Source organism: Perissodus microlepis, chromosome 7 (genome assembly GCF_051167445.1).
Source record: "Perissodus microlepis isolate ML-2025 ecotype Zambia chromosome 7, ASM5116744v1, whole genome shotgun sequence".
In the NCBI taxonomy this organism is placed as follows: domain Eukaryota; kingdom Metazoa; phylum Chordata; class Actinopteri; order Cichliformes; family Cichlidae; genus Perissodus; species Perissodus microlepis.
In genome coordinates, this window is record NC_140467.1 from 52,319,901 (window position 1) to 52,332,427 (window position 12,527).

The window sequence follows — 12,527 nt, forward strand, 5'->3', positions numbered from 1 at the left end:
TTGATGAACATTAAGCTAATCCTGCAAACAGAATGTGTTAGGCTAATCATGTTAGAATACCTGGGTCGCTGACCCAGAGTTTTGAAGTTTTGCATGATTATTTAACTTTGATTTTGTCATTATTTATCATTTCTAGTCTTTTGGGTTCAATGTTAGAGTTTTTAGTCTTCTGGTTTCTGTCTGTGTTCCATAGTTGCTCTGTCTGCCCCTGTCTGCTCGTCATGTCCGTGTCTCTGTGTTATGTTTCCTGTTTTACTTTGAAAGTCTGTGTCTCATGTCAGTGTTTCTAGTTTGCTTCCCTTGTCTTGTTAGGCCTGATTTGTCCCAGCTGTGTTTCCCTCCTGTCCCCCATTCCCTGTTTGCTCCATCTGTGTATTTAAACCCTGTGTTTTTCTTGGTCTATGTTGTGATTTGCATCATACCTCACTGTGTGTTCCATCTGCCTGCCTTAGTTTATTTGTATTCTTCAGTTTAGTTAGTTTTCCTTGTGTCCAGTATTAAAACTGCATTTTGAGTTCACCTTTTTTTGCCTCCGTTAGTCTGCACTTTTGGGTACAGTATTCCTACCTGCACAGAGTACATGACATGTGGTATTTTTCATATCACAGGTTCATGTATAGAGTTTTCTCATCAGAGTAAATCACACGGTAAAGATGTTGGTTGTTTCCTGTCTTATCTTAGATGTAATAGAAGAATATTGGATTTCAGCATAACATCCATTCCAGCAGAAGTTGTTTTGTCTCTTCCTTTTTTGCTTCTATATTTCACAGCTGACTGCACTTTTTGATTACTATGTTTTTTTCTTTCAAATCATTAAAGACGTTACTTTTAAATGATTTATCATATAAGTTCTTTATTTTTTTAAATGTGTATTTAAATAAATGTTGGTGTTTCTTGGGTGAATAATTTAGAGTAATCAATAACTTTTGCAGTTCAAATCGTTAATGAAGATGTGTTTATGGCTGCAAGGATTTGTTTGTTTGTTTGTTTGTTTGTTTGGCTACATTAGCCCCAGCATAAAGCAGTAGAGCCATTTTGAAGTAATAATAATCCAAGTCACAGATTTAAGGCAATCAATAACTTCTTATATTTTTAGTTTATTCATTTTTTTGTATTACAGAGACAGTAACAAAGGTCTATGTGTAAGGGAATAGGAAAAGGGAAATAAATAATTAATATGAGCTAAAATAAGATAATTGTCTGCTTGACTTTCCATTACTTTACATTTTAATCACACTGTGTGCTTGTCTATATGTGCTTGCACAGCTTTTCTGCATGTCTACACTCAGTATTATATGACATACATATCCAGGAATTACATATATCTTTATTCCAGCTGATGCACATGAAGAACCCAACGCCTCTGACTGGCTTGTTGGTTGGATTTAGCCATAAGGACTAGTGACTGGACCAGTGTATGACTATCAGGATAAACCAAGCAGAAGAGACGGTGGGTCACAACTTGGCAATGCAATGAAAAAGAAATATTCTCTGCTGCCTACCCATACTTTTGGTTTACTTTAAATAACAGCATGAATGTATGCATTTTTATTTGATTATCAGTGTGAACTTTGACAAACAATCTAGGTAAATCAATGCTGTTAGTCACCCAGTTGTCCTCCTTAACTAAAACTTCAAAATATATTGAAAGTGCTTTTTAAGGGCTGGACTTCATAAATTATAAAAATATAAATTACCAACATATGCCAGGTGTTGACATTATAGGACTAATACAATTTCCTAATGTTTTTAATCTTATAATTGTGACATACCCATGGTTATACTGTGATTTTCCAATCAGGTCTACAAAGAGAAAGCTTATAAAAGAAAAAAAATGGTCCACAGACTTGCATGGTGAGAGAATGGTCCAATTTTCATATACCGAGAGCAAAATATGCAACAAATGTCCTCACTGGAGGAACTTGATTGAACTTAATGAAAGAGCAGTCTTATGTGTCACTGTTTATAACACTGGACACTTATCCTTTCCTGGATTGTCTGCCTAAACCAAAAATATTCATGGTTTGAGTTCAGAGCATACCCACTTCTTCAGAAAGTGCCACTCCTCCTCTGTCTGCACTCAGCGTCTTTATATCTGTTCCTTTTAAAAGGTGTCAGTGACTCATGATTCTCCAAAAAACGTTGGAGGGTAAAAGAGTTCAATGCAAAAGTCTGGGCAGAGAGAATAAGCAATCCCCAAAAACTCATCCTATTCTGCACGGCTAGAGAAGGGCCATTATGAACTTCAGTGAATGAGCACTCCTCTCCTCAGCTTTTAGAAATAACCATTATGGTAGAAATCTCATTGAGCAAGGAAGAAGCTTGGAAGGACATCCCTCTTAGTCAAATAAAAATGCAGATGCATTTGCATTTCTATCCAGCAGCTGTTGTTTAATGTAAGTAAAAAAATCTAATATCAAGACACACACGCGTACACACAACACCTGTCACCTGTAGTAACATCATGAGCTCTGTTCAGAAATCATCATGTAGGTATATAAAGTCATACATTTTACCATGATTATGTTGCGCTCTGAAAGTAGTTTAAGAAAACTTAAATTTTTCTGAATTGATGGGAAAATCTTTAAAGACTATTCTTATTTAATTGTGTTTTGTTTTTGGACACATTTCTAGTTAATTTTTGTAGTTTACTGGCTCCAGGAGGTCAGAGTTCAGATGTGTGATGTCATCAGTAAGCGCAGAAAAAACAAACAGTGTCTGAGACGTGAGGAAGCGATGTTTTGCTGATGATACGCTATGCTGCCTGTAAACTCCAAACTGAACTGAGGAGAATAAAGTTGCAAAAAAAAAAGGAGAATGGAGTCATGTCTCTCTGAGGGTGCAACATAATCTTGGTGTTTCCGCCCGGTTTGGAGTTTATACCGCAAAGAAGGACGAGCTACATGTGACTAGCCTCGCTCACTACCCCCCACCTGAACTCGTACGGCAGTGCCATCCCTTCCAGAAAAGGCAGTGAAGGTAAAAGTTTTTCGTCATGTCTAAAGTACAGCAGATATCTCCTGATTGGGAGCAACTTCTTGAGGAGATAGAGGAAAAGTTACTTACACTGCTAGCACCGGATTTGAATGAGATTTGTGCTGCCCTCAGTTTAGCCGTGGATGAAAGTGAAAAAGACTTACCTCGTAAACTGAGGCGGCGTATTCTCCAGTACTTAGAGGGAGAGGATGTTACTGCACGAGAAGATGAAGGAATGTCTCTGTTGTTGGAATTAGATGACAAAATTAATGAAGTGAAGCGAAAGAGATGAGAAAGTAATGCCCCGTTGTCTCAACAAGTGGTACAAGAGCACCACCCTGTGGCTGAAAATGTGATAGCACCCAGTAATTCAGACGAGCAGAGAGAAAGTGTTTCTCATCTGAATGCTACACGAGTCACCCCTGTCGCCACTCAAAGTGTCCCTTTTGTACACCCACTGTACCGACGGGATCTGAAAATAATGGGACAAATTGGAGAACCAAACCAAAAGGACAAATTAACATACACTAGCTTGGAAAGACAAATCCAGAGGGCATTGAAGAGGGGATATGATGAAGGAGAAATTGTTGAAGCCATCATTCAAGCTATAACCCCAGGAACAAAACTGAAAAGCTACCTTGAGAGTAGAGTAGATTTGACTTTGCAAGCTCTCAGGCAAATATTACGGACTCATTACATTGAGAAAGACGCCACAGAGTTGTATCACTCGCTCACACGTGCTGTACAGGAGCCAAAAGAAACTCCAATCCAGTTTTTGATGCGAGCAATGGATTTGAGACAACAACTTGTTCTTGCTTCAGAGAGAGTTAAGTCTGGTTTAAAGTACAGTTCGGAGCTCATCCAAAATCAGTTTCTCCAGACAGTACTCACTGGCCTCCATGATGACACCATCCGAGCTGATGTGAAGCTATACCTGCAAAATCCTAAAATCACAGATGAGGTTCTTCTGGAAAAAATGACTGCGGCATACAGTCTGGAAATGGAAAGAAAGAATAAGCTGTCAGCTGCATCAAGAGCAAAGATGATCAAAGTTGCAGCAGTAAGTGGGGAAGATCAAGAGGTGGAGAAAGAAAGCAGTATGCACACATCAGACAGTAAGAACAAGCAAGGTGGAGCGGTCAAACGAGACACATTAATGGATAAAGTTGATCAAGGCAACAAGGCTATATGTGAGGCTCTGCAGAACCTCACCACTCACATTGCCAGCCTCCAGCAGACCGTTAAGCCTCAGCACATGAGAATGGCCGAACCACCTGACCGGAAATACCAATCACAGCCTAGGAGCACAAACGTTAGACAGTGCCAGCAGTGTCAATCATCCGATACAGGAAACAAATGTGACCACTGTTACAAATGTGGCAGTACGGAACACTGGGCAGCAGGTTGTCGTAGGAAAAAGTGCTCAGCTAATTCAAGTAAGATCGAAATCATACTTAACCCTGAAGGGGAGAAGCACCAAACCGACCCATTCAGCCTCAAAGCACCCCTCACTGGTAAACAACAACAAATGGCGAAGCTGGTAGGCAAAAGATGCCAGGTCCGTGGCTTCTTAGGAGGTGTGGACACCACAATATTGTGGGACACCGGCTCACAAGTATCGATAGTGGGGACGAACTGGAGAAAGAAACACCTGCCTGATGCTGAAATGAGGTCAGTGGAAGAGCTGCTCGAAGAGGGAGCTTTAGAGCTCTCAGCTGCTAATGGGACCAGTATTCCATATGAAGGATGGATAGAGACTGAGTTCAGCCTGTCCAAAAATGCTGTGGCTGGGATGACCAACAGGCCCGTCCAAGTTCCAATCCTAGTCGCCAGTGGTGACATTGAATGCCCCATCATCGGCTTTAATGTGATAGAAGAATTAGCTTTGAGAAATGACACCAGCAAAGACTGTATCCCCCCAGGGCATATGCTGGACAGATTGTGCTCAGCATTTGAGGTGGGGCGCAAAACTGGAAGAGCTGTCCTGTCTGTCCTAAAGAAACAAACGCCTGACAGCCATCCCCACATAGCCCGAGTAGGAAGACGACCTGTGACCATCCCGAAGCGTAACATGATGACAGTGCAATGTGGTTGGCTAAATAAGAGTGTGTTGAGTGGGTCACATGCAGTGTTGGAGCCGAACTGTGAGACACCATGGCCAGCAGGCCTAGTTGTTAGAGAACAGCTAATTCAGCTCCCCTCAGAAGGTGATGCTAAAGTTGCAGTGACTGTGGAAAACATGACTGACCATGATATCACCCTCTGTGGTCGCACTACACTGGGGTGGCTGCACAATGTTGATGCTATCTACATGCCACATGTAAAATGTATGGAGGGGGAGCTTTCTAAGACATCAGACGGAAGTACTTCCTTACCCACAGTGCAGTCCAGCCAGACAACAAAAACTGAGCCCTGGGACCCACCAGTGGATTTGAGCCATCTGACAAGTGACCAACAGCAGCAGGTAAAACAGATGCTGAGGGAGGAATGCAATGTTTTTGCAAAAGATGACTGGGACACGGGATGCATTAAAGATCTAGAGCTGGAGATACAGCTAAAAGACAAAGTGCCTGTGCAAAAGACATATAATGCAATCCCCAGACACCTTTATCAGGAGGTAAAAGCACACATACAAGACTTACTCAATCGGGGCTGGATCCAAAAATCTTGTTCTTCATATTCTTCGCCTGTGGTATGTGTCAGGAAGAAAGATGGTGGCCTTCGCTTGTGTGTAGACTATAGGCTCCTGAATGCAAAGACACTGCCCGACAGACATCCCATCCCGAGAATACAGGAGATCCTGGAAAACCTTGGGGGCAACTCCTGGTTCACAGTATTGGACCAGGGAAAGGCTTATCACCAGGGTTTCATGAGTGAGAACAGCAGACCCTGTACCGCATTTATAACACCATGGGGACTCTATGAGTGTGTTAGGGTCCCATTCGGCCTTACTAATGCCCCAGCAGCATTCCAGCGCTACATGGAGGGATGCCTGGGAGACCTCAGGGATGAAATGTGTGTCCCATATTTGGATGATGTACTCGTCTTTAGCTCAAGCTTCGAACAACACATCCAAAATGTGAGGAGAGTGCTACAGCGACAAAGAGAATGTGGTATCAAATTAAGGCCACAGAAGTGTGACTTTTTCAAACGTGAAGTCTGCTATGTGGGGCGAGTGGTTTCAGCAGAGGGATACAAGATGAACCCCAAAGAAGTTGAAGCAGTGCAAGCACTGAAACAGGAGAAACCATCGACCGTGAGAGAGGTGAGAAAGTTGATGGGTTTCCTTAGCTACTACAGACCCTACATACAGGACTTCTCAAGGACAGCCAAACCCCTCTATGAACTCTTAGCAAAGCCTAAGTCTGAACACAAGCAGCGTGGAAAGAGTAAGGAGTGCCACCGCAAATCTGCCCAGCTGCCACCATCCCATCCAATCCAGTGGATGACAGTTCACCAAGAGACATTGGACAAAATAGTAAACCAGCTGACAAACCCACCAATCATGGCATATCCAGATCTAGAGAAGCCATTTGTTCTTCATGTAGATGCCTCTGAGGATGGTTTGGGTGCAGTCTTGTACCAGCGTCAAGGGACTGCCCTGAGAGTCATAGGCTATGGATCACGGACACTGACAGCTGCAGAAAAAAACTACAAGCTACATTCAGGCAAGCTGGAATTCCTGGCACTGAAATGGGCCATAACAGAGCGCTTTCGTGATTATCTGTTTCATGTGCCTCATTTTACTGTGTACAGTGACAATAACCCGCTGACATACGTCATGAAGTCAGCGAAACTTAATGCAGCTGGACACCGCTGGATGGCGGAGTTGGCAGATTATCGGTTCACTCTTAAGTACAGGCCAGGGGCAGCGAATCGAGATGCAGATTTCTTATCAAGAAGAGGAAAGCCCATTGAAGACATCATGCAGGAATGCACAGAGGAATGTCAGCAAGATGCCATTGAATGTATTGGGAAAGCCCTAGAGAGAGAGAAAACAGGAGAAATGAACTGGATCTCAGCTGTCACCTGTAATGTCATCGCGTTGCCAGAGGGATGCATCGTCTCAGAATCAATTCAGCCGTTTGCAGTTGACGACATCAGAGACGCCCAGGATGCAGACATAGCCATAAACCGAGTTTTGTCCCTGAAAAGAACACACACCTACCTGAAGCATAAAGAAAAGATGGCGGAGAGTGAGGCAGTTAGGTACCTTCTTCGGCAGTGGCCCCATTTGCAGATTGATGGAGATGGCATTCTGAGGCGTGAGACCACCAGGAGAAAACAGTTAGTTGTTCCTGACTCATTAAAGCCCATGGTCTATAAACATCTACATGAGGAGATGGGACATTTAGGAGCAGATAGGATGGCTGCTCTCACCAGGGAGCGCTTCTTCTGGCCTAAAATGAGGCAGGAAATGGAGCACTATGTCACTCAGGTGTGTCGCTGCATAAAGAAGAAAAAGCCTAACAGAATAACCAGAACACCAATTCAGAGCATTGAAACCTCTGCACCGTTTGAGATGATATCCATTGACTACCTGCATTTGGACAAGTGCAAAGGAGGTGAAGAATACATACTCGTAGTTGTGGATCATTTCACCAAATATGCCCAGGCATATGCGACAAGGGACAAGTCTGGGAAGACTGCGGCAAGAAAGCTCTTTGATGACTTTATTATGCGCTTCGGTTTCCCATCCAAAATACACCATGACCAGGGGAAAGAATTTGAGAACAATCTTTTCCGCAAGCTTCAAGGCTACTGCGGTATCAGCCATTCTCGTACCTCCCCGTACCACCCACAGGCCAATCCTGCAGAGCGCTTCAATAGGACACTCCTAGGTATGCTCCAGACACTTGATGAATCTCAGAAGTCAAGATGGAAAGACCATTTGAACAAAGTAGTTCATGCCTACAACTCGACTGTGCACGAAGCAACAGGATTTTCTCCGTTCTTCCTTCTCTTTGGCCGTGAACCAACCTTGCCTATCGACCTGCTCTTCCCAAAAAGAGAAGAAGAGAAGAGTCAGTCACACAGTGGCTATGCAGAGAAATGGAGAGGAGTTATGCAAGAGGCATATACAATTGCGAGGCAGAACATGAGAAAGAGTGCAAGAAGGGGACAGAAAAACTACAATCAACGTGCATGGAGCTCTGTGCTTCAGCCAGGTGACCATGTCTTGGTGAGAAATCTCACACCCAGAGGAGGTCCTGGGAAACTGCGCAGCTATTGGGAGGATATGATTCATGTCATCACCGAAAGGAAAGGTCCTGATAGTCCAGTGTATGTGGTTGAGCCATTGCAGGGGACAGGAAGAAGACGAGTGTTACACCGTAACCTACTGTTGCCGTGTCCTTACCTGGTTGACGAGTCTGGGGTGTGCGAAAGCAGCCTGAAAGAGAAAAGCCGTGGAAACAAACAGAGACAGTCAGCAAGAAGACATCATCAGACCAAGCACGATACTGACCAAACAGACACAGGCAGTTCTAGTGAAGACGACTGTCACATGTGGACAGCACTCAGATATGCCGATCTACCCCTCAACCCAGAAACAGAGGATTTCTGCCCCTGGAGTGAAGCACTCGGAGAGAAGTCTGAGCCTGCTTTCAGAGCAGAGGGGTATCCTGAAGGGGAACAGGTGGAGGAGAGACGCAGTTTGGAGGAGGAGGTTGAAGCTCCAGCTGTTGGACCCGAGAGTGAGCAGAGTGATGCTGAGACATGGAGGCACAAGCCAAAGAGAATGAGACAACCCCGGCGTGTCTACACATATGAAAAACTAGGCCAGCCAACGGTCCAGCAATGGAGCACGTGTCCTGTCAGTGTGAACAGCCCTTCAAGTGCCATCCATCATTCCTCTGTCCCACCATCATTCATGTATCCTTTACAGTATGAATAGATATAACAGAAAAACACAGAGTCAACTTCACAAGAGAGTTTAATCTAAGCGTAACATTACAGTTGCAGTTCATGTTGATGTAGTATTGACACATGTTACAGTTAAAAGACAAACAGGTACTCTGAGCATTATTACTATAATAAATAGAGGGAAGGCTTATCATTCTAGCGTCAAAGAGTTAAGACAGTAGTGGGTACAATATGGGTTTAATGAACTCATGGTTTTGAAGTGTGTAATCACATGATGTTGGGGTGTAAATGGTATTTTCCTTGTCCCACTGCGAAGATTCGGCGGGCCCACCAATGCTTCGAGGGATAACGCACCCTTCAGTACAAAAAGACTATGAACATTTAGTTTTGTATCATGACCATGAGAGACTTGTCCTGAGATACTAAGAGATGGTATAGCCTCTCACCCAGTAATGTGTAATATGTGTGGAAATACTTGTTTGCTCACTCATCTTTGGTTAAATGTTCTATTTTTGGTAAATTGTCAAAGATTAGAAAGAAAATGTGTGGCAACATTTTTCTTTTGTGGGGGAGGGTGTTGCGCTCTGAAAGTAGTTTAAGAAAACTTAAATTTTTCTGAATTGTTGGGAAAATCTTTAAAGACTATTCTTATTTAATTGTGTTTTGTTTTTGGACACATTTCTAGTTAATTTTTGTAGTTTACTGGCTCCAGGAGGTCAGAGTTCAGATGTGTGATGTCATCAGTAAGCGCAGAAAAAACAAACAGTGTCTGAGACGTGAGGAAGCGATGTTTTGCTGATGATACGCTATGCTGCCTGTAAACTCCAAACTGAACTGAGGAGAATAAAGTTGCAAAAAAAAAGGAGAATGGAGTCATGTCTCTCTGAGGGTGCAACAATTATCATCTCACCTTTTCTCTTATGTTCCCTTTTTCTTTTCATGAACGTCACCAAGTCATTGATCAATCAAAAACAATGCTAATATGCAGAGTGAGAGGTGAGTGGGTGGAAACAGTGAATGGAGAAATAGTAAGAGGACAGATGAAGAGATTTCTGTCCTGTGTGCCACTGCGTGCATAATAAACTGATTGTAATACCAACCATGACTCCTTTCAAGTGCTCTACTATGGCTTTACCATCAAGGATTTAACTTTCTGACTGAGGCCTGTAGAGGCTGAAATGTAGTTGTTAGCCTTTTAGCAGTTTCCTTGACCTCAGGGAGAATTTGCACTGCATGTTCTCTCCAGCAAATTGCCAAAACATCTGCCTTTATAAAGGCTTCTTTATACACTTGCTCATAATCAGTTAGGCAAGTGCATTTGGTTAGCTCTTAACTTCTTTTTAGTTTTTCACAGGACTGCATCAAATCCCCTGAACGCTTATTTTTTGACATAACTGTATTTCTTTTTTAGATCTAGATGGTAAATGGTAAATGGCCTGTATTTATATAGCACTTTACATAGTCCCTAAGGACCCCAAAGCACTTGACACTACAGAGAAGATATAAAGGTGTCTGAAGTCTAAGAACATAGCTTCACTAAGCTAGTATTAGTTCTAGGATTCCAGAGAGTCACTAGGAGCCAGCGAATGGGCAGATCTCAATGCCCAAGTCAACAATTTCCTTGTATGACCAAGCACACAACAGCTGGATGGTCACAGAACAGTCCCATGCCACCAAATATAAAGTACTGGTAGAATAACAAGATTGCAGATGTGGACAGCAAGTCTGTGTAAAACTACATTCTCCTACAAGAAAATCAGATTGACCACCTCCAGTTCACAAATAAATTTAGCTTAGTTAATATATGTATGAATTCAAAAGTCTTACAGGGCTCTCACAGATTCATATGACATGAGTTATTTGTAAAACTTGACAAAATTATAAGTCAGAGCTTCTATATAGCAAATTTGGTGAAAGATGCCAAGAATCATCCAATTTGGGTATTATTTGGGTGCCCAGAAAGAAATCTATGAAGCTGCATTATTAAAATTAAAATCGGGTGTCCTTGGTCTTTTTGGATCATACACCACATTGCAGACTCATTTTTCATCGTATCAATTTCAACTCATACTTATGACCTGCTCACTCTGTCAGCCCAAGAGTCTGTGCAATGTAATCTTGTAATTAGCTGCTTCAGCGTAAAAAGAAATGAATCCAGAGACAATTTTGAGAGGATCAAACAAGCAGCATCACCATGTCAACATGCTGTGTCACTTGAGTACTCAGTGCTAATGGCTCAAACCAAACTGGTCTTGAAACTCTGAATTCCACACACCTTAGTGTATCTTTCAGCTTGGCAATATCTTCTTGATAAAACAGGCATCCATGTACCAGCCAAAGTACAGTACACAAACCACCACGTTGGTGTTGGTCACATTTTACTATGATGGCAGATAGACAGACGCATAATATGACAACTATACTAGCTGCACTGTAAGCATGCATTATGTATGGCAGCACAACCACAATGGTTTAGTGAAATACTGTAAACTCTCATTTATATAGGGCTTAATATATGCAAATAAGTGTTCTCAAGGGCTCTTCTAAATGCACTTCACTTTTTTGCAATCTTCTCCAAAACTCTCAATATTACACCCTTGGGCTGTACACTTCGATAATACACTGCAAAATTGTTCTGAGTAATTTAGTTGGATGTGTGATATGGAGTTTAATTGATTTCTAATTATACGCCCTGGTGGGTGCATAATTTTATAGGTAGAAAAACAAAGCAGGTTGTTAGCAAGGTCTACTTTAGAATGCATCAGGATGCACTGCTTTGTATTCCGTGTAATTACACACTCCACTCATAATCCTGCTCTTACTTAACACATACACACCTCTGAAAAATGTATTTTGAGAGGTAGATAATTGCTTGGTTTTGCTTTAACTTCCAAACTACTGAATAAGTACTTCGAAACAAGACCAATTGATTCATGAAAACTAATAATTGTGTGGCAGTTTGGAATTAACATGACTAAAATTTGTTGAAAATTATAAATTTTACTAGTTTTGATTATGATTTTAAGATTAGAATTAAAACATTAATTTTAACAGAACTTATTACTGATTTCAAACCTGATAAAAAAGCAGTGTCAGATCATTTCTAGCACCCAATGAGAGTGAATGGAGAATTCCCTTCCGATAAAAATTCCAAGAATTTGGCCACCATCTAAAAACTTGGTTTAATTTTAGAATTTTCAACACACAGCTTTTTTTTGTTTGAGTTATTTCTGACTTCTTTCCCCATCTTCTCATCAAGCAGCATCAAAAGCTCAAGGTATCGCTGAGGGATATTAAGGAACAGGAGGAAGGGCCTGTGGAATAATAGGTTAAAACAAGGTTAATTACATTTCTTAACACACAGGGGTAAAGTGCTGGAGACAAGGAGGTGACTGAAAGACTGTGAGATGAAGGGAATAAGCTCAAAGTGGTAGAAAGGAGGGGTTAAGAGGCATTTTTAATGTTGTGAATCCCACCAGGATTTACTCTATGTCTGAAAAAAAATTGGCCTCTTCCTAATAAATTACTGGAAATATATGCATTTCTTGATGTTCACGGCAACAGCAGTGTGAGATGTCTTTTGTCAGTTGTTTAACAGATAATCATATAAATGCAGTCAGTGAGGCAGATAAAATGCTATTTTTGATACCTATTCATTTTGCCTAACCTACAAAGTTCCATGACAA

At 41.8% G+C, this 12,527-nt stretch overlaps 2 protein-coding genes across 6 annotated transcripts in view; one reads left to right on the top strand and one right to left on the bottom strand.

Moving 5' to 3' along the window:
• Positions 1-12,527, bottom strand: part of LOC146384085 (synaptic vesicle glycoprotein 2C-like) — a 74,256-nt gene that overhangs the window by 59,244 nt on the left and 2,485 nt on the right. The window lies entirely within an intron of this gene.
• The window catches only part of LOC146384087 (uncharacterized), a 33,569-nt gene that overhangs the window by 3,981 nt on the left and 17,061 nt on the right, over positions 1-12,527 (top strand). For 3 of the 5 annotated variants that reach the window (XR_014800802.1, XR_014800803.1, XR_014800804.1), the window contains exon 2: positions 1,337-1,450. Coding sequence is in view for 2 of the 5 variants with exons in the window: in XM_084935841.1 (XP_084791967.1) it covers positions 3,458-8,872 (5,415 nt within the window). In the remaining 3 variants the exon portion in view is untranslated. Of the gene's footprint in view, positions 1-1,336; positions 10,112-12,527 lie in introns of those variants that run through there. The other 2 variants (XM_084935841.1, XM_084935840.1) reach the window with 1 other exon arrangement.